Source organism: Acinonyx jubatus, chromosome A3 (genome assembly GCF_027475565.1).
Source record: "Acinonyx jubatus isolate Ajub_Pintada_27869175 chromosome A3, VMU_Ajub_asm_v1.0, whole genome shotgun sequence".
NCBI lineage: Eukaryota > Metazoa > Chordata > Mammalia > Carnivora > Felidae > Acinonyx > Acinonyx jubatus.
Window position 1 is genome coordinate 42,626,498 of NC_069388.1, and position 26,464 is coordinate 42,652,961.

Genomic DNA, 26,464 nt, shown 5'->3' on the forward strand with positions numbered 1-26,464 from the left:
TGCCCTTGGCATACAGCAAGCATCCCTGGACAGTTACACATGGATGTGTCTGCATTGTTACTTTGAACCTTCATGGATGTTAACAGGTAATTTCTTGGTGAATAAGTCACGGGTGGGGCAGAGAGGAAGTGTCAAAAGAGGGCTCCAAGTAAGACTGAGCATTTCTCCAGAACCAGGGATGAACTAAATTCACTATGAGCAGGCAGCGGGCCAAAAGAAGGGAATGGATTCATTTTCCAAAAACAAAAACAAACAAAAACCCCTTATTCTCAACCAGACCCCGGAACAAAGACCTAAAGAGCTAAGTCGACAGTGGGCTCTACCCCAAGCTATGGTCCAACAGTGAGGCTCCTGTTCTCCAGAAGACAAATGAGAGTTTGCCCAAAACTCTGGGGACTCCAGCAGAAGAAAAAGGTCTCCGGGCATCCGAAATGGGTTGTTCGGGTTGAGGGTTTATGCTCAGAATCCAGGTCTACCTCTCTCGGGACGGGAGACCTCGGGAAGACTGCTCTGCCTCTCTCAGCTTCCGCCCTCCATGGGCCTCAACCGAGTTAAAAGGGCACGTGAGCTGGACGAGACCACGCCTGCGGGGCGCTCACTGAACGCCCCCGACCGTGGTGTGCAACCCCGCCGCTGGAGAAGGGCGACTTCACCCAACCGCCGCCGACCTCAGCCAATCCCAGAAGGCAAACCGATCTTTCCCCCTTGACGCGTCATTTCCGCCCACCGAGAGGCGGGCCGGCACCGGTTGCGGAAGTCACAGTAGGGTCACTGGGAAGTGTAGTCTTTGAGGCCGAGGCGTTAGAGTGGAGGTCACGGCAGGTCGAGAAGCTTCACCCGGGAAGCATGTTTTGCGGACGCGGATTTAAGAAAAAAGACCGGGGATCCAGGTGCCACAGTGGTCATTCTCCACAGTGACCGGGCACATTACCCAGAAACGGCTCCCTGGGAGGGCAGTGGAAGCCGAGGGATGTCAGCCCTCGTCTGGTTGCGCGGAGCATCTTGGGAAGTGTGGTCCCGGCGCCACACCGAGGATGCTGGGGAGTGTAGTCCCGGCGCCCTACAGAAGTAGGTCCCCAGCTGGTGGCTGGAGTGACCCCTTGTTCTTTGGTGGTGCTGGCGAGTAAGGCTCCCGTGGGACCCTTGCCGCAACTGTGCCCTTCCCGGCGCGGAAAGGTAGGTCCTGAAAGGCTAGTCTTTGGGCTGAGGCTGGGGTCGGTGCAGATGGCGGGGAGAGGAGGTAGTGTGGGGACACGCTGTCGTGGCTCAGGCCGTGCTCTCCCGGATGTCTTATTTTGGGGGTGTGGGCGCGCATCTCCGAGGAACGTGGGGGAAGCTCAGCGGCGAAGTCCAGTGGTGGTGGGTGCTGGGCTTGGGCCTTTCGTCCAGGGATTCTTGTGGGTGGGGACAGGTTCGGCCTTGGCCGAAATCGCGATATTGGGAGAGGGGGTCGCTCGTGTCACAACTCCCCGGGTTTGCGGGGAGTTTAGTAAGTAGGCTTTGGGGGTCTGATAATTTCCCAGGTGGTGGTGTGGGAGCCGTCCCTGGGGCCACGTGTCTGGGGTTTGGGTGGGTGGGTGCTGATCGTCTTTTTTCGGGTGTACCCCTCAGCTTTGCCGCGCCGGGACGATGGGCAGGCTGGCTTGGCCAGACGTGCCCGAGTTGCACTGGGTGTGGAGTGGCCATTTTGGCGCGATGCTAGGCTCTCAATTTGGCTGGTCGCCCTTGGGTTCCGGCCTTGGAGGAAGAGGTCGGGCCAGGGTCCACTGGGCGAGTTTTTCAAAGGTCCCGAGGATCGTCATTGTCCACAGGAATCCCAGATTCCCACGTCTCTGGTGTGAACGGGCTTTGGAATTTTAAGTTCCATTTTAACTTTTTATGGAGAAATTTCAAACAGAAGTAGATAGAACTCTTTAGACCCATTACTCAAATTCAGTGCTTATCACCCAGGGAGCATTCTTGATTCTTATCATGGATACACTGAGAATCCTTGCAACCCACAGAGATTTACCATCACTGCCCTCACTGGTTAAGAATATGGCCTCTGCAGCCAGATTTCATCCAGGCTCAGTCATTTTATAGCTGTGCCACCTCCGGTAAGAGACTGACCTTGCTGTGCCTCAATTCTTTCATCTGTAAAATGAAGATAATAAATTGTACTTCACTGGGTGAGGAGAAAGGTAAAACTCACAGTGCCTGGAACAGCCTCTGGTGTATACTCGTATATACTCAGGGCCCACTAAGTACTATTCTTACTAAGAACAAAGGTGAGAGAGGATCAGCTCCTGCTCAGTGTCAGCAGCGTGTCAGGGCAAGCTGTGTTCCCAGCAAGCTGTGCACAGTCTTTTCTTCTGTGATAGGTCCATTCCTCCTTAAAGGAAGGAAGGTTGGAAGAGGCCCTACCCTACTGGAGCATGAGGGTTTCCTGTAACTCTGAACGTTTTTTTGTTCTTGCTCTGCCCCCTGCAGCCCCTGCCTGCCCAGAGAGGACTGCCTGGTGGGAAAAGAGAGGACTCCCGGGCTCCTGACAATCCAGCTTCAGGTGGGGACCCTTTACCTTTTGCTTGGCGAACCACAGTGGGTTTTCTTTGCTCAGCTTTGCATCTTGTGTCCTACAATATCCCATCCCCAGGAAAGAAGGCCCATTGTCAGGGTGACAGTTTTCACAGGGACTCTTCTTCAGACCTTGTGCCCTCATTCATGACCCCTTTGATTTCTCCATGCCTCTCTGCTTCAGTATAAACCCTGTTGATTGAGCTCAGATGCCATCCCACTGTAGAACATTCCCGGATTTCCCCAGGCAGTACTTCCAGTGTCCTTGTCAGCAGCAGAACAGTCGACACTCTCAGGACTCTTGGGCTCCCAGGCTGCACTGTGACTGTCCAACTGTCCCACTGGATCATGATGTAGTTCTTGGAGGATTGGGCACCCAATTAGACTAAGCAGGTGATGCAGTGTGAGGGCACAGAGTTGTCGTTCTTGCTGGCTGGGAAGGAAGTTCACAGGGGAGATCTGATTGGAAAGGTGTGGGTTGGGTGTTATTGGAATGAGTCCTCAATGACAAGTTAGTGAGTGTGGCCTTGATCTGAGGGCAGCAGGGAGCAGAGCAGTGACGTGATTTCCCCCTCCAGCTGTTGCTCTGTGTTTTTCCTTCCCGTCAGAGCTAAGCTTGAAAGAATTGCCTCTGCTTGCTGTCTCCATGTCTGTCCTTCCTTCATCTCTTAAATGTTCCTATGAGGCCTTTTTGGCCCTCCCCACTGAAACACATTGTCGTCAAGGTGCCCATGCTCTCCCTGTGGCTAAAGCCATAGTCCGTTCTCAGCAACATTTTATATAGTTGCGTACGTCCTCTTCCTTAAAATACCCTTTCACATTGGTTGCTCCTGGTTTCCGGGTTTTCCTCCTATCTCATAGGTCACTCCTCCTCTCTCTTGCCAGCTTCCCTTCTCCCAGATCCCTACTGTGGAAGGCCCTGGTTCGGTTCTTGGACTTTTCATCTTCTCCAGCCATACTGTCTCCCTTGTGACCCCGTCTCCTCTCCAGGCCTTAAATGCCATCTTCGAGGTTCAGCCTAGACCCATGCCTTCCTCTCCAAATTCTAGTCTCCTGCTGTCTACTTCGAATTTCCTCCTGGGTATCTCTTGGGCATCCCAAACTTAATGTGTCCGACAGTAAACTCTGGTCACCTCCCAAACGTGCTCTGCCCAAGTGGAGTATAGACCACTCTTTCAGGGAGTTTAATAAGCTCTAATAAGGGGCAGGGACATGGCATCTCCTTCCTTCAGATTGCTCAGGCTCAAACCCTTGGAGTCACCCTTGACTCTTTCTTGCTCTTACACTCCATCCCCACTAAGCAAATCTGGACTCTAACTATCTCCAGTCTCCACTATTTCCACTGGGGCCCGGACCACCATTTCACCTCACTCACCTGGATGATCAGAGCCCTTGAATGATCCCTTTGCATCTTCCCTTGTCCCCCTAAACTATATTAGTATGGCAACCAGAGGAATCTTTTCAATTTTTTTTTTTTAACGTTTATTTATTTTTGAGACAGAGAGAGACAGAGCATGAACGGGGGAGGGGCAGAGAGAGAGGTAGACACAGAATCGGAAGCAGGCTCCAGGCTCTGAGCCATCAGCCCAGAGTCTGACGCGGGGCTCAAACCCACGGACCGTGAGATCGTGACCTGAGCTGAAGTCGGACGCTTAACCGACTGAGCCACCCAGGCGCCCCCAGAGGAATCTTTTCAAATGTCAGTCAGGGCACCTGGGTGGCTCAGTTGTTTAAGCATCCGACTTTGGCTCAGGTCATGATCTCACAGTTTGTGAGTTCAAGCCCCACATTGGGCTCTCCTGCCAGTGCAGAGCCTGCTTCAGAACCTCTGTCACCCTCTCTCTCTGCCCCTCCCCCACACACAATCTCTCTCTCTCTCTCTCTCTCTCTCTCTCTCTTTCTCTCTCTCTCTCTCTCTCTCTCTCTCTCAGAAATAAACATTTAAATTAAAAAAATAAAATTGTTTTTAAAAAATGTCAATCAAATTGTGTCATGCATTTGCTCAAAACCCTCCAATGGCTTCTTATCCCAAAGTCAAAACCAGTATCCTGCAAAGCTGAGTCTGATCTCCCCGCCCCGTGTTTACACTTGAACTTTATCTCCCCAACGTGGTCTCAAACACAGCACCCCAGCCACAGTGAACTCTGTACCTTAACTGTGCACTGTCTCTGACCTGCGATGCTCAGCACACCAAGCACAGTGAACTGTCGCTTTTCAGAGCTACCCGCTTGGTCACTCCATATCCCTCAGATTTCTACTCTGTTGCCTTGTCAGAGAGGCCATGTCGAACCGTTAGGTACAATTCCAGAACCCCACCCTGCTTCTGTTACTTTGCTCCTTCCCTGCCGTATTGGTCTTCACCTCACTCATCACTTCCTGGCATCCTGTGTGTTTTATTCATTAATTGAGTATGCCCATCTTCCTCCTCTGGACTTTCGTGTCAATGAGGGCAGGTTTTTTTCCTTTGTTCACTTTTGTATCCCCAGTGTCTGAATCGTGCCTATTGTACAGTGGGAGCTTAATAAATATTTTACTGAATGAATGAACGATCCAGCCATATGTATATGGAGCCAATTCTGGTAGGAATGGATGAGGCCAACTGGAATGTTGGGAGAGGGTCTGCAGACCCTATCAGGAGAGACTGTGACCATTGTCTTACCCCAGCTGGTGTGGGAGCGGGGAGGGGTTGAGAGAGTTCTTGGAGATGGAACTGGTTGGCCCAGGTAATGGGCTTGATGTGGCAAGTGGGGAAGTAGTCCTGGTGCCTGAGTAGGCACATGGGCGAGAGGGAAGGTGCTACTGTCATTAAGTAGGTTGAAGAGGAAGACGCCATAGCATGTCTGGAAGGGTTCTGATTATTGATTGCTGCAGAACAAACCCCCCCAAAACTTAGCGGCTTAAAGAATCAGCATGCTATAATGTCTCACAAGTCTTTGTATCCACTGGGATCAGCTTAGTGGTTCTTCTGCTCTGTGTGAGTTATAGATCTGGCTGTGGCCACAGTCTCTCAGGGACTTGTGTGGGTTGGAACCTCAAAGACGGTTCCCTCACATATTTGGCCCTTTATGGGTTGACTAGAAGGCTGGGGTCAGCTGGGACAATTGGGCCTCACTCTCTCCATGTAGTATCAGGGCGTCTGCATGGTCTCTCTGGCAGAGGAGTTGAACTTCTTGCATGGTATCTTGGGCCTCCCTAGAACATAAGCTCTCCAGCCTTCCTAAGACCTAAATCAGTAACTGGCACAGTGTCACTTGTGCCACATTTATTGGTTAAAACAGGAACAAGGCCAACATGCAAGAGCTCCCGATGTTTGAAGCTGGAATAATTTGAGCAAGAAAATAGTGATGATATTCTCTTGTAACTCATAGGATAAGATATGAATCCATACTGATATAAATAATTGAATAAATTTAAAAATGAGGGAGAAGGGACAGCTCTTGCTTACAGAGCAGTTAACGAATTTAGAATCAAAAAGGGAACTAGAACATCGTCATTTGGTAAATACCACAGTAATACGTCTTGCGGACACATCCCACAGATGCATGCTGGCATTAGTGAGTGGAAGTTTGAACAGAAACAGGATATTTGTATGATCTCAAAGTATCTCTCCCAAAATACTTATTAATTATAAAAACCCAACACATCGCCTTAACCAAGTGATCAAGATCAAGGTTAATATCGTCAGTAATGAGACATATGAGTATCATCAACCCCTTGATGCAGTGCACTGAAAAGGACATGACATCACTTCTCAAGTAATCTAGCCAAAAATGAACTAACCTCCTTCTGATCATGAAAAAACATCTGACAAATCCAAAATTGAGAGATATTCTTCAAAAGTGTCAAGTTCATGAAAGACAAGAAAGGACAGGAACTGTCACAAAGTGGAGAAAATTAAACATACATGGCAACTAAATACAATGTGGGAACTTCATTTGAATCCTGGACCAGAAAAAGGACATTAGTGAGAAACTGACAAAATTTGGTTAAGGACTGTGGTCTAGTTAACAGTATTGTGTCAATGCTAATTTCCTGGTTTTGATCATTGTACTATGGTTTTCTAAGATGTTAACACTAGAGGAAGCTGGATGAAGGTTATATGAGAACCGATATTTTTGTACCTTCTCTGTAAGTCTAAAATCAGTTCAAAATAAAAAGTTTTAAAAATCCTTCAATCTTATATTCTTGAGTTTTTTTTTTTTTAAGTAACGAATGGGTGCTGAGTTTTGTTAATAATTTTTCAGCATGCATAAAAACACTTGGTTTTTCTCCTTAGATCTGTTGATTAATAAGGTGTATTATAGCAATGGATTTCCTAATATTGACCCAATCTTGAATTTCTGGGAATCCCACTTTGTCTTGATGAAATATTTTCTTATAGTTGTGTTGGAGTCTTTTAGCCGATATTTCTAGAATTTTGCTCCAAATTCATAAGTGATAATGGTCTTTAATTTTTAATTTTTTTATAAAATTTTTTGATGTTTTGTTTTATTTTTGAGAGAGTGCAAGTGGGGTAGGGGCAGAGAAAGAGGGGGACAGAGGATCTGAAGCAGGCTCTGCACTGACAGCAGCAAGTCCGACGTGGGGCTTGAACTCACAAACCGTGAGATCATGACCTGAGCTGAAGTCAGATAGATGCTCAACCGACTGAGCCACCCAGGTGCCTAATTTTTAATTTTCCGAACTGCCATCAAGTTGAGGTGTCAACATTATAGTTGTTTTATAAAAAGAATAGGGAAGTTCCCTTCATTTTTCAGTGCTCCTGGACAGTATTTAGAGCACTGGGACTCTGGTTTGAAAGTTTGGTTGAATTCCCTCGTGACCATTTAGGGTCAATTATATTTCCTTAGAAGTTATGCACTTCATCTAGGTGTACAATTATTTTATGGAGATCTGAAAAATACTCTTAAATTACTTTTAAAAAATGTGTTTTGGTGATTTGGTACTTATTTCCCCGTTGTTGTTTCTTATTTGGAATATTTATGCTTTCTCTTTTCCTGATTAAGTTAGCTGTGTTTAAAATCTCCAGCTATACATTTCCCTCACCTCGCTGTTTCCCTTTCCAAACTGGAACTTTGTGCCCATTAAACAATAATTCCCTATTTACCCTTACCCTGAGCCCCTCTCAACCACTCTTCAACTTTCCGTCCATGTGAATTTGATTACTCTAGGTACCTCATATAAGTGGAATCATACAATGTTTCTCTTTTTGTTTCTAACAGGTTATTTCACTTAGCCTAATGTCTTCAAGTTTAATCCATGTTGTAGCATGTGTCAAAACTTCCTTTGTAAGAATTTCCTTTTAATATCCATGTGTGTGTCTGTCATATTTTGTTTATCCATTCATCTGTTGATGGACACTTGGGTTGTTTCCATGTTTTTAGCTATTATGAATACTGCTATAAACATAAGTGTACAGGGCACCTAGGTGGCTCAGTCGGTTAAGTGTCTGACTCTTGATTTCAGCTCACATCATGATCTCAAGGTTGTGACATTGAGCCCTGCCTCACACTCCATACTGGGCATGGAGCCTGCTTAAGATTCTGTCTCTTCCCCCTCTCTCTGTCCCTCCCCTACTCGTGCTTGTGCGTGCACATACGCTTTCTCTCGCAACAAAACAAAACATAAGTGTACAAATATCTGTCTGAGTCCCTGCTTCCAATTCTTTTAGGATATTCCCAGAAGTGGAATTGGTAGATTACATGGTAATTCTATTTTTAAGTTTTTGAGCAACCACTATACTGTTCTCTATAGTGGCTGCACCATTGTACATTCTGAGCACTGCCCAACAGTTGAATGATGCTTTTGATCATTATGATGGAAGTCTGGTAAATTTTTTGCTTGGAATCACTTAGGAGTCTTGTTCTTAAAAGCCTGACCATTTTTCCAGTAGATACCTTGAAGTTGGTGATTGTGAGTAAACTTCTCTGGTACTCAGAAGTAGGCCCTTTCATATTTAGATTCGGGTCATCTATTTTTGAAGTTTTCTTGGGCTATAGCTTAAAAAAACTTTTTTTCATGTTTTATTTATTTTTGAGACAGAGAGACTGAGTGTGAGCAGGGGAGAGGCAGACAGAGAAGGAGACAGAATCCCAAGCAGGCTGCAGGCTCTGAGCTGTCAGCACAGAGCCGGCCGCAGGACTCGAACCCACCAACCATGAGATCGTGACTTGACTTGAGCCGAAGTCAGATGCTTAAGTGACTGAGCCACCCAGGTGCCCTTTGGACTATAGTTTTAAGTATACTGTTTCCTTTTTTGTTTGTATGTTTTTGTTTTCTTCTTCAGGAACTACAATTATATGGGTGATAATCCTTTTTTTGTCTGTTTTCCATTTCAACCACTTTCTCTCCGACCCATTATTTATTTCATTTTTATTCTCTTAAGTGGTTTTCCTGCTACACTTAAGTGCCCATCCTGTTTTCATTTCAATCTATTCTTCTTCAGTATCTTGTAACTTAGTTTAATTTCTTTCTGAAGTTCAATCAACTTTCATTTTGTTTGTTTCTTTCTTTTCTTTTTGGCCCATTTTTGTTTTTAGCTTTCAAATTTTGCTTCCAGTTTTGTTGAAGTATAATTGACATATAACATTGCATTAGTTTAAGGTGTACAACATAATGATTTGATACATGTATATATTGGGAAATGTATCACAATAAGTTCAGTTCTATCCATTTTCATAACATAGGTACAAATTTGAATTTTTGATTCAAGATGATTTCTCATATGCCCAAATGTTTGAGGATCTTGAACTCAGCTTAGAGTTTTATTACAGCTATTTCTGTGTCACTTGTTTTTGGTAGAATTTTCTTTAGCTGAACTTTGGATTCTCATTTTCTGTTTTGGTTTTCTATACAGGAGAACTGCTCATCTGCATTTCTGTTGACAGAAATCTAGCAAATAAGATCTAGTGTGTTTCTAATTTTCTAGTTCAGGAAAACTCTTCTGTCAGTGTAGCTAGTATGGTTTCTTTACTGGATTGCAGGAGGAGGAGATATTGTGTCTTCTTCCTCCTCCTCTTCTTCTTTTCCTTCTCCTTCTCCTCCTCCTCCTCCTCCTCCTCCTCCTCCTCCTCCTCCTTCTTCCTCTTCCTCTTTCTCTTCTGTTTTGCAAGGCCCTGTATTTCCGCCCCCCCCTTGCTTATTTTTCCCTTTATCTTGACATTGCCGAGAGGTGCCTTTTCCTTGCTTGTGATCCCCCTTTCCCCTGGAGCTGTACCTTCCCGAGACTTCTGTGCTCTGTCTGCCTACCCTTTTTAAGTCCTTTCCCTTTTATAAGTGCTCTGACCTATCAGTATTTTCTCATATATGGTGGCTTTTCTTTTTGGGCGGTCGTTTCCTCTCAACTAAGTCCACACAGTGCCTCTTTTCTCTCTTTCATGTAGTTTCCCTCTTAGCTCCTCTTCTGCTCCCCGATGGCTCTGTGTAGGGAGTATAAGAGATAGCTCACTGGTTTAGTGTTTTATGTCTTATTTATTTTTATTACAAGTAATTTGAAGTTAGAATATTCTCTGTCTAGGTATGCTGACAGGATGTATGTTTTGTGTAAATTACCTGTGTTTCAGTAGAAGGTTATCTAAGGTATTTAGCAATCTTTTACTTGATTGGCCTCAAGCTCTGAACTCAGTCTCACCTGTGAACAGTAGCAGACACCTGCACAGCTCATTTGACCTTCCATCCATTGTTATCCACGTTAGCTCTTTGTTGTCTTGCCTTATGTATTCAGCCAACTGTGGGAGGGGCTTGTGTAGATTTGAGGCTCCATCCTTTGTTGCTGCCACTTTTCTAGGATTATGCCATATGGTTTCCAGGAAGTCTGGAAGCCACAGACTTTTGATCTGTTCCCCATGTGCCACATGTACTGGGGAGCGCCCTTAAATGAAAAGACAGTTAAATACAGGTCTTACCCCATGTGCGTCCTTCCTTTCAAGGATCATATCCCTTCTGGTTTCTGACTGCTTCTGGTTGTAGTGTCTTCAAATAGTTGTTTTTTATATTTTGAGTAGGGTTTATAGTTGTTAGTAAGAGGGTTAGTTTGATAGAAGCTGTCCTCAGTATCAGAATCTAATGCTACTTGTTCTTTTTATAAAAAAAAAAAAAAAGACATTTTCTTCTGCTTTTCTTAGTTTTTGTTTTTCTCCTACTTTCTGGAGTAGAAGGCAAGTGAAAACAATTAGTTGGTTGTTTTTTTTAAACCCAGTACATTGACACTTCAAAAAACTGGAGTCAAGTATTTCCCCTTTTCTTATTTTGAATATTTATATTTTCTCATTTCCTAAAATAGCTGTGTTCATTTCACTAATTTTTAAGAAGTTAAGATTTCACTTATTATACTTTTTTCTGTTCATTAATTTATGTTCTTGTCTTTATTGAAATATCTAAAGCTATACATTTCCCTCACCTCACTGTTTTAAATAAATCTCACACATCCATAGTGTTTTCATTGTTTTTAGAAATTCTGTGGTTTCATTTGTTTTCCCTTTACCTCCTACCTAATGCAACATTCAGTAAACTTTTTCTACTTCCCTATTGCCTTTTCTCCCATTTTAGTGGCATTTCTACTTTATCTGGACACATAGGCCTTATACCATTAGTATATATTTTTCTTCCCCACTCTTACCCACCATTTAGTGCTAGATCTACAATTATGTATATTAAATGCTCACTATCAGGTCTTTACCTGGTTTTCCCTGTCCTGTCCTATTATGTCTAATGTTCATCTTCCAGTCGATTCCTCACAAAGAGCTCATGACTATAGAATTCCTCAAACTCTTGCATGTGTACAACTGTTTTCCTATAGTCATCTTACTTGAAGAATCCCTTGGATGAATCAAGTGTTACCAAAAGTGTGGAAAGGGGCACACTTATTGTGTAGTCATTGGGATTGTAAATTTGTCGGCCTTTGGAGGGCAATTTGGCAGTGTGAGCATATGTTTGGTATTAAGTCCAGTAATTACACTCCTTTAGCACTCATACAGAAATACTGACATGTTTGCAAAAAGGTTTGCAAAAAGGTATTGCTTTGAACTTTCTAGTGATAAACACTACAGTCTGTCAGTTGACAGAGGAACACTTTGTTAAAGAAAATGTGGTCTGCTGATGGACATAGTATGAGTTATCAATAAGTGGAGTAGGGGTGCATGGGTCGCTTAGTCGGTTGAGTGTTTAACTCTTGTTTTCAGCTCAGGTCAGGATCCCGGGGTCTTTGGATTGAGCCCTACATTGGCCTTTGTGCTGAGTGTGGAGACTGCTTAAGATTCTGTCTTTCTCTCTTCCTCTACCCCTCTCCCCTACTCGTGCTTTCTCTCTCTCTCTCTCTCTCTCTCTCTCTCTCTCTCTCACTCTGTCTCTCTCTCATAAAAAATAGGGGCACCTGAGTGGCTAAGTCTATTGAGCTTCCAACTTCTGCTCAGGTCATGATCTTGCAGTTCACAAGTTTGAGCCCCACATCTCTACTGTCAGCACAGACCCTGCTTTAGATCCTCTGTTCCCCTCTCTCTCTGTGCCTCCCCTGCTTGCACATTCTCTCTCTCTCTCTCTCTCTTTCTCTCAAAAATAAACAAACATTTTAATAAAGTAATAATAATTAAAGAATTGAGTTAGGTCTGTGAGTATTGGTGTACACATAACCCCAAAATATTAAATGCACACAAGTCAAAGAATTATACAGATGGTTTTTATTTATAGGAAAGTAACATTATTTGCATGTGTACCCAAATATGAATGAAAATGAAGAGACAATATTATAAATCAAAGAGTACTCATGAAATAGTTAACAGCAGTTACCTGAATGTGGGCCTGGGGCAGAGTCCAGAAAGAGAACTGAACTTTTTCCTTTATAATCTTCAGACTACTCTGGATTCTTTCTAACACTAACAGATTTTAATTGCCTGTATAATTAAATAGAATGAAGTTAAACCACAAAAATACATTTGTTGAAAAATGTCTTCTGACTTCCCTTATGAGTGATTTGCAGTTTTATTTTACTTCTTTCCTGACCACTTCATCCAAGTCATAATATTTATTAGTTTAATTTGAGTTGTCATACTTTATTCTTTTAGAATTGATACTTCATTCTTACCAGTTTCTGTCCCCAGGTATTGCTTTCGATTTTGCTAATTTTGTTCTCAATACAGTGTTGTTGTGTTTTTTTCTGTCCTGGCTATCCAATGAAAAATTGTATACTTTTTGCCTTTTTAATGAGAAAGCGCAAAAATAGACAGTAGCATAATTACCATCCTTATGTACATCATCTTGATTTAACATTTCTTAATGCTTTACCATATTGCATAAGCTTTTTTGGTGGTGTTTAAGAATTTTAAAATAACTCTTTATTAACAGAAGAATTTCAAACATGTTCAAAAGAAGCAAGAATATTATAATAAAGCCTCAGCTTTAACAGCCATCACCATGTTGCAATCTTTGTTTCTTGTTTTTGTCTCATTTTTTTCTAAAATGTTTTTAATCATTTTCATCCATAAATACTTTAATATGTATTTCTTTGGAAAAACAACAGAATACCATTTTCACAACTCTTCAAATTCATAATACTGCATTTAATATCACCTACTGCCAAATAAATGGCTTCAGAAATTTCCTTTTACGTTTAATTTGTTTTGATCAGGAGAGTTTGGAACTGACCCTGCTGAAGGCTTGGCTCCCTGGACCTTTTTCCAGGGCCCTGATAGGGAATCAGCCTGTTACATTCCCCATCGTGCCACGCTTCCCCCTTCCCCCAAGTGAGGCCCTGCCTCACTGATGGGGAGAGCATTTCCACCTGACACCCTTTCATTTCTGTTTTCCTTACCCAGATCTGCCTTCTGAGATATCATCCTTCTTTAGGGATACCAGGAAAAATGGCCACAGGGTCCCGGAAAGCCAGGGTAATGGTGAGTGTTTTCTGTATTTCCATACTGGCTGTTTCAGGATGGACACATTCTCTTATCCTGACTGCCTTGATGATACCTGGCAGAATCTAGCATTAGTCCTGGACATATGATTTACCTTACCTGAAACCTGTTCGACCCATGACTTAAGTCATTCACCAAGTGGCTAACTCTGAACAACACACAGTTCTATAGGGCAGGATAGAGTCTGTATTCCTTTCTTCAGCTTTAAAACTTTTACAAGCTGAGAGTGACATCAGGGAAAATGATGAGGTAGGAAGCACCCAGAATCTGTCTAATGTAATATTTTGGAACTCTGGAGTCTAGTTGAATGCTTGCAGCTTCCAAAGGAAGGCTTGGAACAGTCAGTTTCAGCTCTTAGTGCAGTAACCATCACCCACCCCCATCCCCATGGCAGAAATCCATGCATGTGTACCTGGAGCAGTTTGACAGCTTGTGGAAGCCAGGGTGGACAGTAAGGACCTTGTCCTCCAAATATCGAGGACCTGTGCTCTGATTGCTGCTTCTGATTACATAAGTGGGAACCATTGTTACAACTCCTTCTGACTGAAGTAGGGGATTTAAAGAACTAGATCCTGGCAGGGTTTTTTTTCCCCTTTATTTTTTCCCTTTTTCCCCTTTTGGGAGCCAGACATTTTAAGACTAGAACATCCAAAAGAACTGCACATACAGGTTATTTAGAAAGTTACCATGCATGCCTATGGAAAAGCACAGGATCAGAAAAGCATAAGAAAGACCTGAGGAAACCCTAAGTTTACACCTTAGGCTGAATCTCAGTGCAGTGGCATACAGCAGTTTTAAAATCCAGAAAATACTGAAGAATCTGAGTTCTAAAGCGGCCATATTAAAAGATTCAGATATCCAGTTTTACACACACACAAAATCTTGAGGCATACAAAGAAACAGGACAGTACAGTCCATTCAAAGGAAAAAAATAAATCAATAGAAACTCCCTGATAAAGGCCAGATGGTGGACTTACTAGACAAAGACTTTAAAAGAGCTGTCTTAAAGATTCTCTGGGCTAAAGGAAGATGTGGAAAGTCAAGAGAATTATGTTAGGACAAAATGGAAATATCAATAAAGAGAAAACTTAAAAAGGAACTAAGAAGCTCAACAAATTCCAGGTAGGATAAGCTATCAAAGAGACCCACACCACAATACAATGTAATAAAACCCTTGAAAGCCAAAGGCAACAGAAAATCTTGAAAGCAGCAAGAGAGAAGCAGTGTGTCACATACAAACTGTCCTCTAAAATCAGCAGATTTCTAATCAGTAACTTTCGAAGCCAGAAGACAATGGGTTGATATATTCAGTTCTGAAAGAAAAAAAAAACAACAAACTGTCAACCAGGAATTCTATATCCAGCAAAACTGTCCTTCAAAAGTAAGGGAGAAGTCATTCCCAGAAAAATAAGAGGTGATACAGTTTTCAGCCACTAGACTTGCCTTGCAAGAAATGCTAATGGGAGTCTTTCAGGTTGCAGTATGAGGATACTAGACAGTTACTTGATGCTATATGAAGAAATAGTTCTACAGTAAAAATAAATAAATCTGCACTTATATAAGCTAGTGTTATTGTCACTTTGGTTTACTACACTTTTTCTTTTCTGCATGATTTAAGAGACTAATGCCTTAGCAAAAAACGCAATTGTGAGTCTGTATTTTTGGACACATGATGCATACAGGTGTAATTTTATGACTTTAATAATGACAGGAGGTGAAGATGGAGCTATATGAGAGAAGAATTGTGTATTGAAGTTAAACTGATATCAATTCAGATTAGGGTCTTAAAACTTTAGGATGTTAAATTTAATCACTGTGATAACTATAATGAAAATAGATATAGAATGTACACTAAAGGAAATAAGAGGGGAATTTAATGTACTAAAATCAACTAAATAACAAGACAGTAATGCAGGAAATGATGTTCAGAAAAGCTACAACTCATGTTGAAAACAAATAGCAAAATGGCAGAAGTCCCTTCTTATCAGAAGTTACATAGTATGTAAACGTATTAAACCCTCCAGTCAAAACACAGGATTTTGCACGATGTATAACAACAACAACAATAAAACTATGATCCAACTATACACTGTCTATAAGAGACTCGCTTTAGATTCAAAGACACAAATACATTGAAAGCAAAAGGATAGCAAATGATACTCCATGCAAATAATGACCAAGAGAGAATAGAGGTGGCTATACCAGTATGAGAAAAATAGATTTTCAGCCAAACAAGATTACAAAGGTAAGACATTATACATTAATAAAAAGTTCAGTGCAGTAAGTGGATATAAAAATTCTGCATACTTACCTACCTAATAACAGACCCTCAAAATACATGAAGCAAAAGTTGATAGAATTAAAAGGTGATATCGACAGTTCTACAGCAATAGTTGGAGGCTTCAATACCCCACCCTCAACAATGGATAGAGCAACCAGACAGAAGTAAGGAAACAGAGGACTTGAAGAACACAATAAACTAACCAGAACTAACAGACCTATACAGAACACCCTGCTTGACAACAAAGTACCCCTGGGACCTGGGACATTCTCCAGGATAGACCATATGTTACACAACAAATTAAGTCTCAATAGATTTATTTAAAAGATCTGTGTATCTTCTCTCGCAGTGGGATGAAGTTAGGAACCAATAACAGAAGGAAAATGGACAGTTCACATATTTGTGGAAATTAAACAACACACTCCTGAACAACCAGTGGACCAAAGAAGAAATCACAGTGGAAATTAGAAAATACTTACAAACACAGGCATCTGGGTGGCTTAGTCGGTTGAGCGTCCGACTCTTTATTTCAGCTGAGCTCATGATCTCATGGCTCATGGGATTGAGGCCTGTGTTGGGCTCTGTGCTGGTAGCATGGATCCTGCTTGGGATTTTCTCTCTCCCTCTCTCAAAAGAAATAAACATTAAAAAATATTTATAAACAAATAAAAACAAAATACAGCATACCAAAACTTATGGGATACAGCAAAAGAAGTGCTACGAGGGAAATTTATAGCTACAATATGTACATTGAAAAGGAAAAAGATTGCCAGGAAACAATGTAGTTTTACAACTTAAGAGTCTAGAAAAAGAACAAACTAAACCCAAGGTAGCAGATGGAAAGAAATAATAAAGATAAGAACAGAGTTAAATATAGAAAATCAATAAAACAAAACAATTGGTTCTTCAAAAAGTTTACCAAAACTGAAAACTTTTAGCTAGCTCGACTGAGAAAACAAATGGGCTCAGATTGCTAAAATCAGAAACAAAAGTGGGGCATTACTGCTGATTCTGTGGAAATGAGGATTATGCGAGACTGTTAAGAACTATAGTGCCCCAACAAACTGGACCGCCTAGCTAAAATGGACAGCTTCTTAGAAACAGAATAACTTCAGGACAGAATCATTAAGAAATAAAATTCCTTAATAGAATAGTAAGGGGATTGAATCAGTAATCAAAAGCTCCCAACAAAGAACAGCCCTGGACATGATACCTTCACAGGTGAATTCTACCATACATTTAAAGAAAAACAATTCTCAAACATTTCCCTCCAAAAAGAAAGAAGGAACACTACCTAGCTATTTCTGTGAGCATCACTGTGGTACCAAAGCCAGAAAAAGACAATAAAGGAAACTACAGGCCAATAATCCCTTATGAATATTGGTGCAAAAATTCTCAACATAATTCTAGCAAACCAAATTCAGCATATTAAAAGAATTATATGCTTTTCTATGTTAGTAAAAGAATTCTATGTTGCTGTATAGAATTAGACACCGTATTAAAAGAATTCCACTGACCAAGTGGGATTTAGTGCTAGGATGCTTCAACATATAAACATCAGCAAATATACCACATTAACAGATGAAAGGCAAAAACCTCAAGATCATCTCAACTGATGCAGAAAGTATTTGACAAAATCCAGCACTCTTTTATGATTAAAATACTCAATAAACTAGGAATAGAAGGAAACTACCTGAACATAATAAAGGTCATATGTGGAAAACTCACAGCTAACATACTCCATGGTGGAAGATTAAAAGCTTTTTCTGTAAGATTAAATATGACAAATAAGCTCACTTCTGCCACTTCTGTTGAACACAGTATTGGAAGTTCTAGCCAGAGTAAGTAGGCAAGAAAAGTTGAAAGAAAGAAAGGAAGGAAGGGAGGGAGGGAGGGAGGGAGGAAGGAAGGAAGAAATCTAAATCAGAAAGGAAGAAGTAAAATTATCTGTTTGCAAATGACACACAAAAACCTGTTAGAACTAATACACAAATTCAACAAAATAGCAGGAAACAAAATTAACACACAAAAATCAGCTGCATTTCTACAACACTAACAATGAACAATCCGAAAAGGGAATTAAGAAAAACTTAATAGCATCAAAAAGAATAAAATACTTAAAAATTAGCTTAAGCAAGGAGGTGAAAGATTTGTACATTGAAAGGTACAAAACCTTGCTGAAATAATTAAAGAAATGGAAAGACACCAAGTTAATGAATGGAAATTTTAATATTGCTAAGATGACAATAGGACCCAAGTTGATTCAGTGCAATCGCTACCAAAATCCCAATGAATTTTTTTTCCCCCAGAAATAGAAACGTTCATCTTAAAATTCATATGAAATTTCAAGGGACTCTGAATAGCCAAAACAGTCTTGAAAAGGAACAAACATGCAGGGCTTACACTTCTTGATTTCAAAGTTTACTACAAAGCTACAGTCATCCAAGCTGTGTGGTACTGGGATAAAAACAGAATTATGGACTAATGGAATAGAACAGAGAGCCCAGAAATAAACCTTATGTATATGGTCAAATGATTTTGGACAAGAGTACCAAGACCATTCAATGTGGAAAGGACAATCTTATTTAATAAATATTGCTGGGGAAACAGTATACCTACATGCAAAAGAATATAGTTGGACCATTACCTCACTCCATATACAAAGATGAACTCAAAATGGAGCAAAGACCTAAAAGATAAGAACTAAAACTATGAAACTCTTTGGAAAAAAACAAGGGAAAACCTTCATGAAACTGGATTTAGTGATGATTTCTTGGACATTACACAAAAAATCCGGGCAACAAAAGAAATAAAACAGATAAGTTGATCATCAAAATTTAAAATTTCTGTGCAAATATATTTGCAAATCACTTATAAGTGATTAATATTCAGAATATATAAAGAACTGTAACCCAACGACAATGAAAATACAAACACCCCAATTCAAGAACGGACCAAGAACTTGAAGATATTTTGCAAAGAAGTTATACAAATGGCAAATAAGCACATGCAAAGATGCTTATCATCACCAGTCATTAGGGAGATGCAAATTAATTCCACAATGAGGTACCACTTTGCACCCATTAGATGGCTGTCATCAAAAAAAAGCAAGTGTTGGTGAGGATGTGGAGAAATTAAAACACGTCTGCATTGCTGGGTAGGGATGTAAAGTGATGTAGTTGCTGTGGAAAACTGGTTCCTGAAAAAAGTGAACATGACATTAGCATTTGTTCTTGTAATTTCACTTCTGGGTATATACCCCGGAAAATTGAAAGCAGGTTATTAGATACCAATTTGCAAGGTAGTATTATTGATAGTGGTTAAAAAGTGAATACAAACCAAATGTCCATCAGTAGATGAACAGTATTTACATAAAATTGAGTATTTTTTTAGTCTTGAAAAGGGAAGAAATTCTGAGTTTGTGCTTCCGCATGAATAAACCTTGAAATTAGCCAGACACAAAAGGACAAATATTGTGTGATTCCACTTATTTGCAGTATGGAGAATAACCACATACATAGAGATAGGAACTAAATGGTGGTTACCAGGGTTTGAGAGGAGGAGGGAGTTATTCTTTCATGGTGACAGTTTCGGCATGGGATGATGAACAAGTTCTAGAGACGGAGAGTGGTGATGGTTGTACACTTAATGCTACTGAAATGTACATTTAACATGGTAGCTATAGTAAAATATTTGTTATGTATATTTTACAGTAAAAATGAAAAATTCTACAGACTGCTACACTCCACCTATTCTGTATTCTACCTTTTATTCCTCCAGGGTTGTCTTCCCTGTCCACGTTGTGGCTTCCTTCCTTCCTTTGCTCACAGTGTCTTCTTCTCTGCTCCCCATATGCTTCATCTGGAATACCTAGCACTTCCCTCTCCTCTTGACTCCTACCCATCCTTTAAGATAAGTTCCTGGGGCTGCCTCAGGATACCTTTCCTGATATCTGTGTCCTCCATTTTTAAATAGTGTTAAGGAGATGAGTAAAACTGGGCAGGGGAATGAGAACAAATGTAGAGATGAATTTGTAGGTCGAGTGGCCGAGAAGGTCCACCCGGAGCATACACAGTGTGGGGCTGTAAATTTAATGTAGTATTGTCTACATTTCACTTGTTGACCTCAGAAGTGAACCCCAAACCCAGGTAGTACATTCAACCCCATGCACTTCACCAGTACCCACTTGTGCCTCTCAGATCCAAGGAAGCCAAGAGACCATGGGATTTAGGGAAAGGACTGAGTTACCGTTTAGCCTGTGCCACTATTGAATTGTATAAACTTTAGTCATTCAGATGCGTCAATACTAACGTGATTGGTAATATTATTTAATCATTTAAATTCTGAAAAAGTCTGTTATGCTTTACTTTCATTTAATTTTTATATGTTATTTCCTCTTCTTTCTGCCTCGATTTAAAGCTCTTAAAAGTTAGGGACCCTTTTTGCACATATTCTCCAAACAGCCCACCCAAGATCTTGAACGTAGTAGACTCTCAAGTGTTGTTGGCTGGATAGCAACAGAGGTTTAACACGTGGCATCAGGGTCACAATCAAAGGCAGAATCTTAATAGCTCACCTGCCTCCCACAGGGCAACCCTCTGCCTTCCCCTCACCCTGAGTCATGGGCAAGTCTGGCTCCTCAGTGAGCAGGACTGTGTTTTCTGTTACAGGCACACATGGCATTCAGAGATGTGGCTGTGGATTTCAGCCAGGAGGAGTGGATGCTGCTGAGCCCTGCTCAGAGATCCCTGTACAGGGAGGTGATGCTGGAAAACTACAGCAACCTGGTCTCACTGGGTAAGCCCTGGAATCTCTGAGGACTCACCTTCTTGCTGCTGGGCATTTTAGGCTATGCTTGAAGTAGCCATCTCGCTTTCTGAGTTGGCCCTTGAACCCATTAACCTACAGCCACCTTGTTTTCTTTTCCTGTGAACAGGAATTCCGGTTACTAAACCAAAACTTATCACGCAGCTGGAGCAAGGGAAGGAAACCTGGAGAGAGGAGAGAAAATGCTCACCAGCCACCTGTCCAGGTGAGTGGGGAAGACTGGGCAAATGGAGCACAGGGCTTCAGGTGGCTCAGGGGGTGGGAGAAAGGAGGCATCACTCAGGTGCTGGAGAGGGCAGCCGTTCTCCTGACTCCTGAACGTTGTTTGCATCGCCAGGCGAGGCCTCCCTTCCAGACCTTCATCCTCGCCCGAGTGCAGGGCTGTGTCTTCCTCCTCTTGTAAGGACACATTGGATCAGGCCTCTACCCTTGTGACCCCCTTTAACCTTAATTACCTCTTTAAAGGCCCCATTTCCAGGGCGCTTGGGTGGCACAGTCGGTTAAGCGTCCAACTCTTGATCTCAGCTCAGGTCATGACCTCACAATTTGTGAGTTTGAGCCCCACATGGGGCTCTGTGCTGATGGTGTGGAGCCTGCTTGGGATTCTGTCTCTCCTCTCTGCCCCTCCCCCACTTGTGCGCTCTCACGCACATACTCTCTTTCTCTCAAAATAAATAAATAAACTTTAAAAAAATTTTTAGAAAAAGCTAAGTAACAAGCCCCATTTCCAAATACAGTAACATTCTGTATAGGATAGAATACTGGAATATAAATGTATATACAGTTGGTTTTTAAAGTTCGGTTCATTGATCAAGGAAAATTGTGTTCAGGTTGGTCTAGTACAATCAATACCTGGTTTCTCAAATTGTTTGGTTATTTGTTGCATTCAGATGACTAGAACCAGCTTTGATGAAACAATTACAGTCAATGTTAACATCTTCTATACGTGAGGTGCTAGAAGAAGAAATCTATATTGATGTCTGGGAAAATTTTAATTTAGATTAATTTTGAAAATTAACAGGGCTTCAACTGGTCAGGTGCACCAGGAGGGAACATCTTTAAGTCAGTGGTGGACTAGACTGTGTTCGTGTTGTCCATTGCTGAAAACCTTATAGAAGTTCTGGCACAAAGTCATCCTCTAATACATTTTTGTTAGTGAGTGGGGGACCTCCAGGCATCTCACACACAATTCTTGAACCGTTTTTATGCTGCTTCCTATACTAGGGGCTCTCCAACCTGAATGACCACTCTCTCCATCTGTCCCTTTGTCCTCATGGGGAAATAGGGAAAGACATGACATTTACATATGGGTCCTCTGGTTAGATCTCTCTCAGAGAAAATACTTGTGGACACAGTTTATGTCGTGTGGGTGGTTGTTAGAAGGTAATTGTAATAGCAGGGAAAGACTGTTATCTATTGGCCCCATTTAAAGAGCTGAGGGGTGCCTGGCTGGCTTGGTCAGAGGAACACATGACTCTTGATCTCAGGGTTGTGAGTTCAAGCCCCATGTCGGGTGTGGAGATTACCAAAAAAAATAAACTTAAAAAGAAAAAATGTTTTATTTATTTATGTTAATTTTTTTTAACCTTTATTCATTTTTTTTTTAATTTTTTTAACGTTTATTTATTTTTGAGACAGAGAGAGACAGCATGAACGGGGGAGGGTCAGAGAAAGAGGGAGACACAGAATCTGAAACAGGCTCCAGGCTCTGAGCTGTCAGCACAGACCCCGACGCGGGGCTTGAACTCGTGGACCGCGAGATCATGACCTGAGCCGAAGTCGGCCGCTTAACCGACTGAGCCACCCAGGCGCCCCAATTCATTTTTGACAGACAGAGACAGAGCATGAGCCGGGAAGGGGCAGAGAGAGAGGGAGACACAGAATCCGAAGCAGGCTCCAGGCTCCGAGCTGTCAGCACAGAGCCCGACGTGGGGCTCGAACTCATGAGCTGCGAGATCACTACCCAAGCCAAAGTCAGACGCTCAACCAACTGAGCCACCCAGGTGCCCCAAAAAGAAAAAAATTTTTAATAAAAAATTAAAGAGCCAAAACCACCTGTGCTATTTTATAGCTGGCCACATAGAAGAGGCTGAGTAGCAGGTTTTCTTTTGTTTTTTGTTTTTTGCTTTTTGAGAGAGAGCACACATGCAAGAGAAGGGGAGGGGCAGAGAGAGAGGGAAACAGAGGATCCAAAGCAGGCTCTGTGCTGACAGCAGAGAGCCCGATGTAGGGCTTGAACTCATGAACCGTGAGATCATGACCAGAGCCGAAGTCAGACACTTAACTGATTGAGCCATCCAGGCACCCCAGGATGTGGGTTTTCTGAGCCTGGAAAAGTAGGTGATTTAAAGGAAGTCTTGACCGGGTAGCACTCAAGTTGTAAGCATTTTGAAGAACAGGGAATCAAGTCTCCCCGTCAGACTAGGCAGAATTGCTCAGGCTGCCTCACTGAGTCTCAATTCTGACTCCAACTTCTCTCTCTACAGCAGAACCAAAGCCGGAACTCCACCTGTGTCCTTTCTGCCCTTCGGATTTTTCCAGTCAGAAGTTCCACATGCAACACATGCTGTGTAACCATCCCCCCTGGGTCTTTACGTGCTTGTGTGCAGAAACTCCTGTCGAGCCAGGGGACCCCTGCCCAGGGGACCAGAAGCAGCAGCAACCAGCCTCTGATCGAGATTCCTGGAGTGATAAAGCAGAAGGCCAAGAGAGAGAAGGCCCCAAGCCTCTGTTTGGCAAGACAAAGAAAAGGACTTCGGGAACGTTCTCCAGGGCACCCCAGAGGCAGCCAGTGAGCTCTAGGAGCGGCATCAAAGGGGTGGAAATCAAGTCCAGCCCTGCTCCAACGGGGAGCCCTGAGGAAGCGGACAGACTGTTGAAGAGGATAGAAGTCTTGGGATTTGGGACGGTCAACTGTAGAGAGTGTGGACTGGGCTTCAGCAAGATGACAAACCTGCTCAGTCACCAGAGGATTCACTCCGGGGAGAAGCCGTACGTGTGTGGGGTGTGTGAGAAGGGCTTCAGTCTGAAGAAGAGCCTTGCCAGACACCAGAAGGCCCACTCGGGGGAGAAACCTATTGTGTGCAGGGAGTGTGGCCGAGGATTTAACCGGAAGTCAACACTTATCATACACGAGAGGACTCACTCGGGCGAAAAGCCTTATATGTGCAGTGAGTGCGGGCGAGGCTTCAGTCAGAAGTCAAACCTCATCATACACCGGAGGACACACTCAGGGGAGAAGCCCTACGTGTGCCGGGAGTGTGGGAAAGGCTTTAGCCAGAAGTCTGCTGTCGTGAGACACCAGAGGACACACTTAGAGGAGAAGACCATTGTGTGCAGTGATTGTGGGCTGGGCTTCAGTGACCGGTCGAACCTCATCTCACACCAGAGAACACACTCGGGGGAGAAACCTTACGCCTGCAAGGAGTGCGGGCGCTGCTTTAGGCAGAGGACGACCCTTGTCAACCACCAGAGGACCCACTCCAAAGAGAAGCCTTACGTGTGTGGAGTGTGTGGACACAGCTTTAGCCAGAATTCAACCCTCATCTCACACAGGCGGACACACACCGGGGAGAAGCCCTATGTGTGCGGGGTGTGTGGGCGCGGCTTTAGTCTGAAGTCACACCTCAACAGACACCAGAACATACACTCAGGGGATAAGCCCATCGTGTGCAAGGATTGTGGGCGAGGCTTCAGCCAGCAGTCAAATCTCATCAGACACCAGAGGACACACTCAGGGGAAAAGCCCATGGTGTGTGAGGAGTGCGGGCGAGGCTTCAGCCAGAAGTCAAACCTCGTTGCACACCAGAGGACACACTCAGGGGAAAAGCCGTACGTGTGCAGGGAGTGTGGGCGAGGCTTCGGTCACCAGGCAGGTCTCATCAGGCACAAGAGGAAACACTCGAGGGAGAAGCCGTACATGTGCAGGCAGTGTGGACTAGGCTTTAGCAACAAGTCAGCTTTAATCACACATAAACGGGTACATTCAGAAGAGAAGCCTTGTGTGTGCAGAGAGTGTGGCCAGGGCTTTATCCAGAAGTCACACCTCGTCTTACATCAGATGACACACCAGGGGGAGAAGCCTTATGTGTGCAAGATGTGCGGCCAAGGCTTCAGCCAGAAGTCCCATCTCAGCAGACACAGGAGGACGAAATCTGTCCACTACAAACCGCCACTCACGCCTGACTCTGAGGCCTGTTCCGGACAGTCTCCCGACCTCTTACACTCTCTTTGAAAGTGCAGATGGTGAGGAGGACTGAGTAATCAAGATTGTTACACTTCCTTGAATTGAAGTAGAGAAATGCGTTCCGTAAGCGGTCAAAGGACATTTGACTCAGTTCACTTTCTCCACACTAAGTCTTCATGTTTTGTGGCCTTTTGTTCTAATAAACATTGCTTCTTTACAAGTCTGTGACCTTGACTGCGCACCTCATTCACTCATCTGTAAAGATAGGGAATAAGGAGTGGTGCAGATACCTTGGACTCCGAAGTCCACTCATTTTTTGTTTTTTGTTTTTTTTTTTTAATTTACATCCAAGTTAGTTAGCATATAGTGCAACAGTGATTTCAGGAGTAGATTCCTTAGGGCCCCTTACCCATTTAGCCCATTCCCCACTCCCTCCAGTAACCCTCTGTTAGTTCTCCGTATTTATGAGTCTTTTATGTTTCATCCCCCTCCCTGGTTTTATATTCTTTTTGCTTCCCTTCCCTTACGTTCATCTGTTTTGTATCTTAAAGTCCTCATATGAGTGAAGCCATATGATATTTGTCTTTCTCTGACTAATTTCACATAGCATAATACCCTCCAGTTCCATCCACATAGTTGCAAATGGCAAGATTTCATTCTCTTTGATTGCCGAGTAATACTCCATTGTATATATATACCACATCTTCTTTATCCATTCATCCATCGATGGACATTTGGGCTCTTTCCATACTTTGGCTATTGTTGATAGTGCTGCTATAAACATTGGGGTGCGTGTGTCCCTACAACACAGCACTCCTGTATCCCTTGGATAAATTAGTAGTGTAATTTCTGGGTTGTAGGGTAGTTCTATTTTTAATTTTTCAGAAACTTCCACACTGTTTTCCAGAGTGGCTGCACCATCTTGCATTCCCATCAGCAATGCAGAAGAGATCCTCTTTCTCCACATCCTCACCAACATCTGTTGTTGCCTGAGTTGTTAATGTTAGCCATTTTGACAGGTGTGAGGTGGTATCTCTTTATGGTTTTGATTTGTAGTTCCCTGATGATGAGAGATGTTGAGCATTTTTCATGTGCCGGTTGGCCATCTGGATGTCTTCATGTCTTCATGAATAGACATGAAGTGTCTATTCATGTCTTTTGCCCATTTCTTCACTGGATTATTTGTTTTTTGGGTGTTGAGTTTGATAAGTTCTTTATAGATTTTGGATACTAACCCATTATCTGATACGTTGTTTGCGAATATCTTTTCCCATTCTGTCGGTTGCCTTTTAGTTTTGCTGATTGTTTCCTTCACTGTGCAGAAGCTTTTTATTTTGATGAGGTCCCAATAGTTCATTTTTGCTTTTGTTTCCCTTGCCTCCAGAGACATGTTGAGTAAGAGGTTGCTGCAGCCCAGGCCAAAGAGGTTTTTGCCTGCTTTCTCCTCAAAGATTTTGATGGCTTCCTGCCTTATGTTTAGGCCTTTCTTCCATTTTGAGTTTATTTTTGTGTCTGGTGTAAGAAAGTGATCCAGGTTTTCTGCATGTTGCTGTCCAGTTTTCCCAGCACCACTTACTGAAGAGACTGTCTTTATTCCATTAGATATTCTTTCCTGCTTTGTCAAAGATTAGTTGGCCATACGTTTGTGGGTTCATTTCTGGGTTCTCTATTCTGTTCCATTGATCCAACTGTCTGTTTTTGTACCAGAAC

The 26,464-nt window shown here is 42.6% G+C and overlaps 1 protein-coding gene across 5 annotated transcripts; it reads left to right on the plus strand.

Moving 5' to 3' along the window:
- The first annotated feature begins 749 nt into the window (after window positions 1-749).
- Window positions 750-24,974, plus strand: ZNF133 (zinc finger protein 133). Of its 5 annotated transcripts, none has more exons than XM_015063243.3 (6): window positions 750-1,176; window positions 2,470-2,542; window positions 13,362-13,439; window positions 20,412-20,538; window positions 20,678-20,773; window positions 23,058-24,974. In XM_015063243.3, exons 3-6 carry the CDS (start codon window positions 13,407-13,409, stop codon window positions 24,800-24,802), a joined length of 2,001 nt encoding a protein of 666 aa, XP_014918729.1. In that variant the 5' UTR covers window positions 750-1,176; window positions 2,470-2,542; window positions 13,362-13,406; the 3' UTR covers window positions 24,803-24,974. The 5 variants fall into 5 exon arrangements, with proteins under 5 accessions (XP_014918729.1, XP_014918728.1, XP_014918727.1 ...); XM_015063241.3 differs by having other exon boundaries at window positions 752-1,176; window positions 23,055-24,974; XM_015063242.3 differs by lacking the exon at window positions 2,470-2,542 and having other exon boundaries at window positions 751-1,176; window positions 23,055-24,974.
- Window positions 24,975-26,464: the final 1,490 nt, after the last annotated feature.

Bases quoted from the DNA above. Each gene is read 5' to 3' on its own strand.
- ZNF133 (XM_015063242.3), top strand. From the start codon at position 13,407: ATGGCCACAGGGTCCCGGAAAGCCAGGGTAATG. The intron at 20,539-20,677 runs GTAAGCCCTGGA...TCCTGTGAACAG, and splicing joins CAGCAACCTGGTCTCACTGG to GAATTCCGGTTACTAAACCA. The intron at 20,774-23,054 runs GTGAGTGGGGAA...CTCTCTCTACAG, and splicing joins CTCACCAGCCACCTGTCCAG to CAGAACCAAAGCCGGAACTC.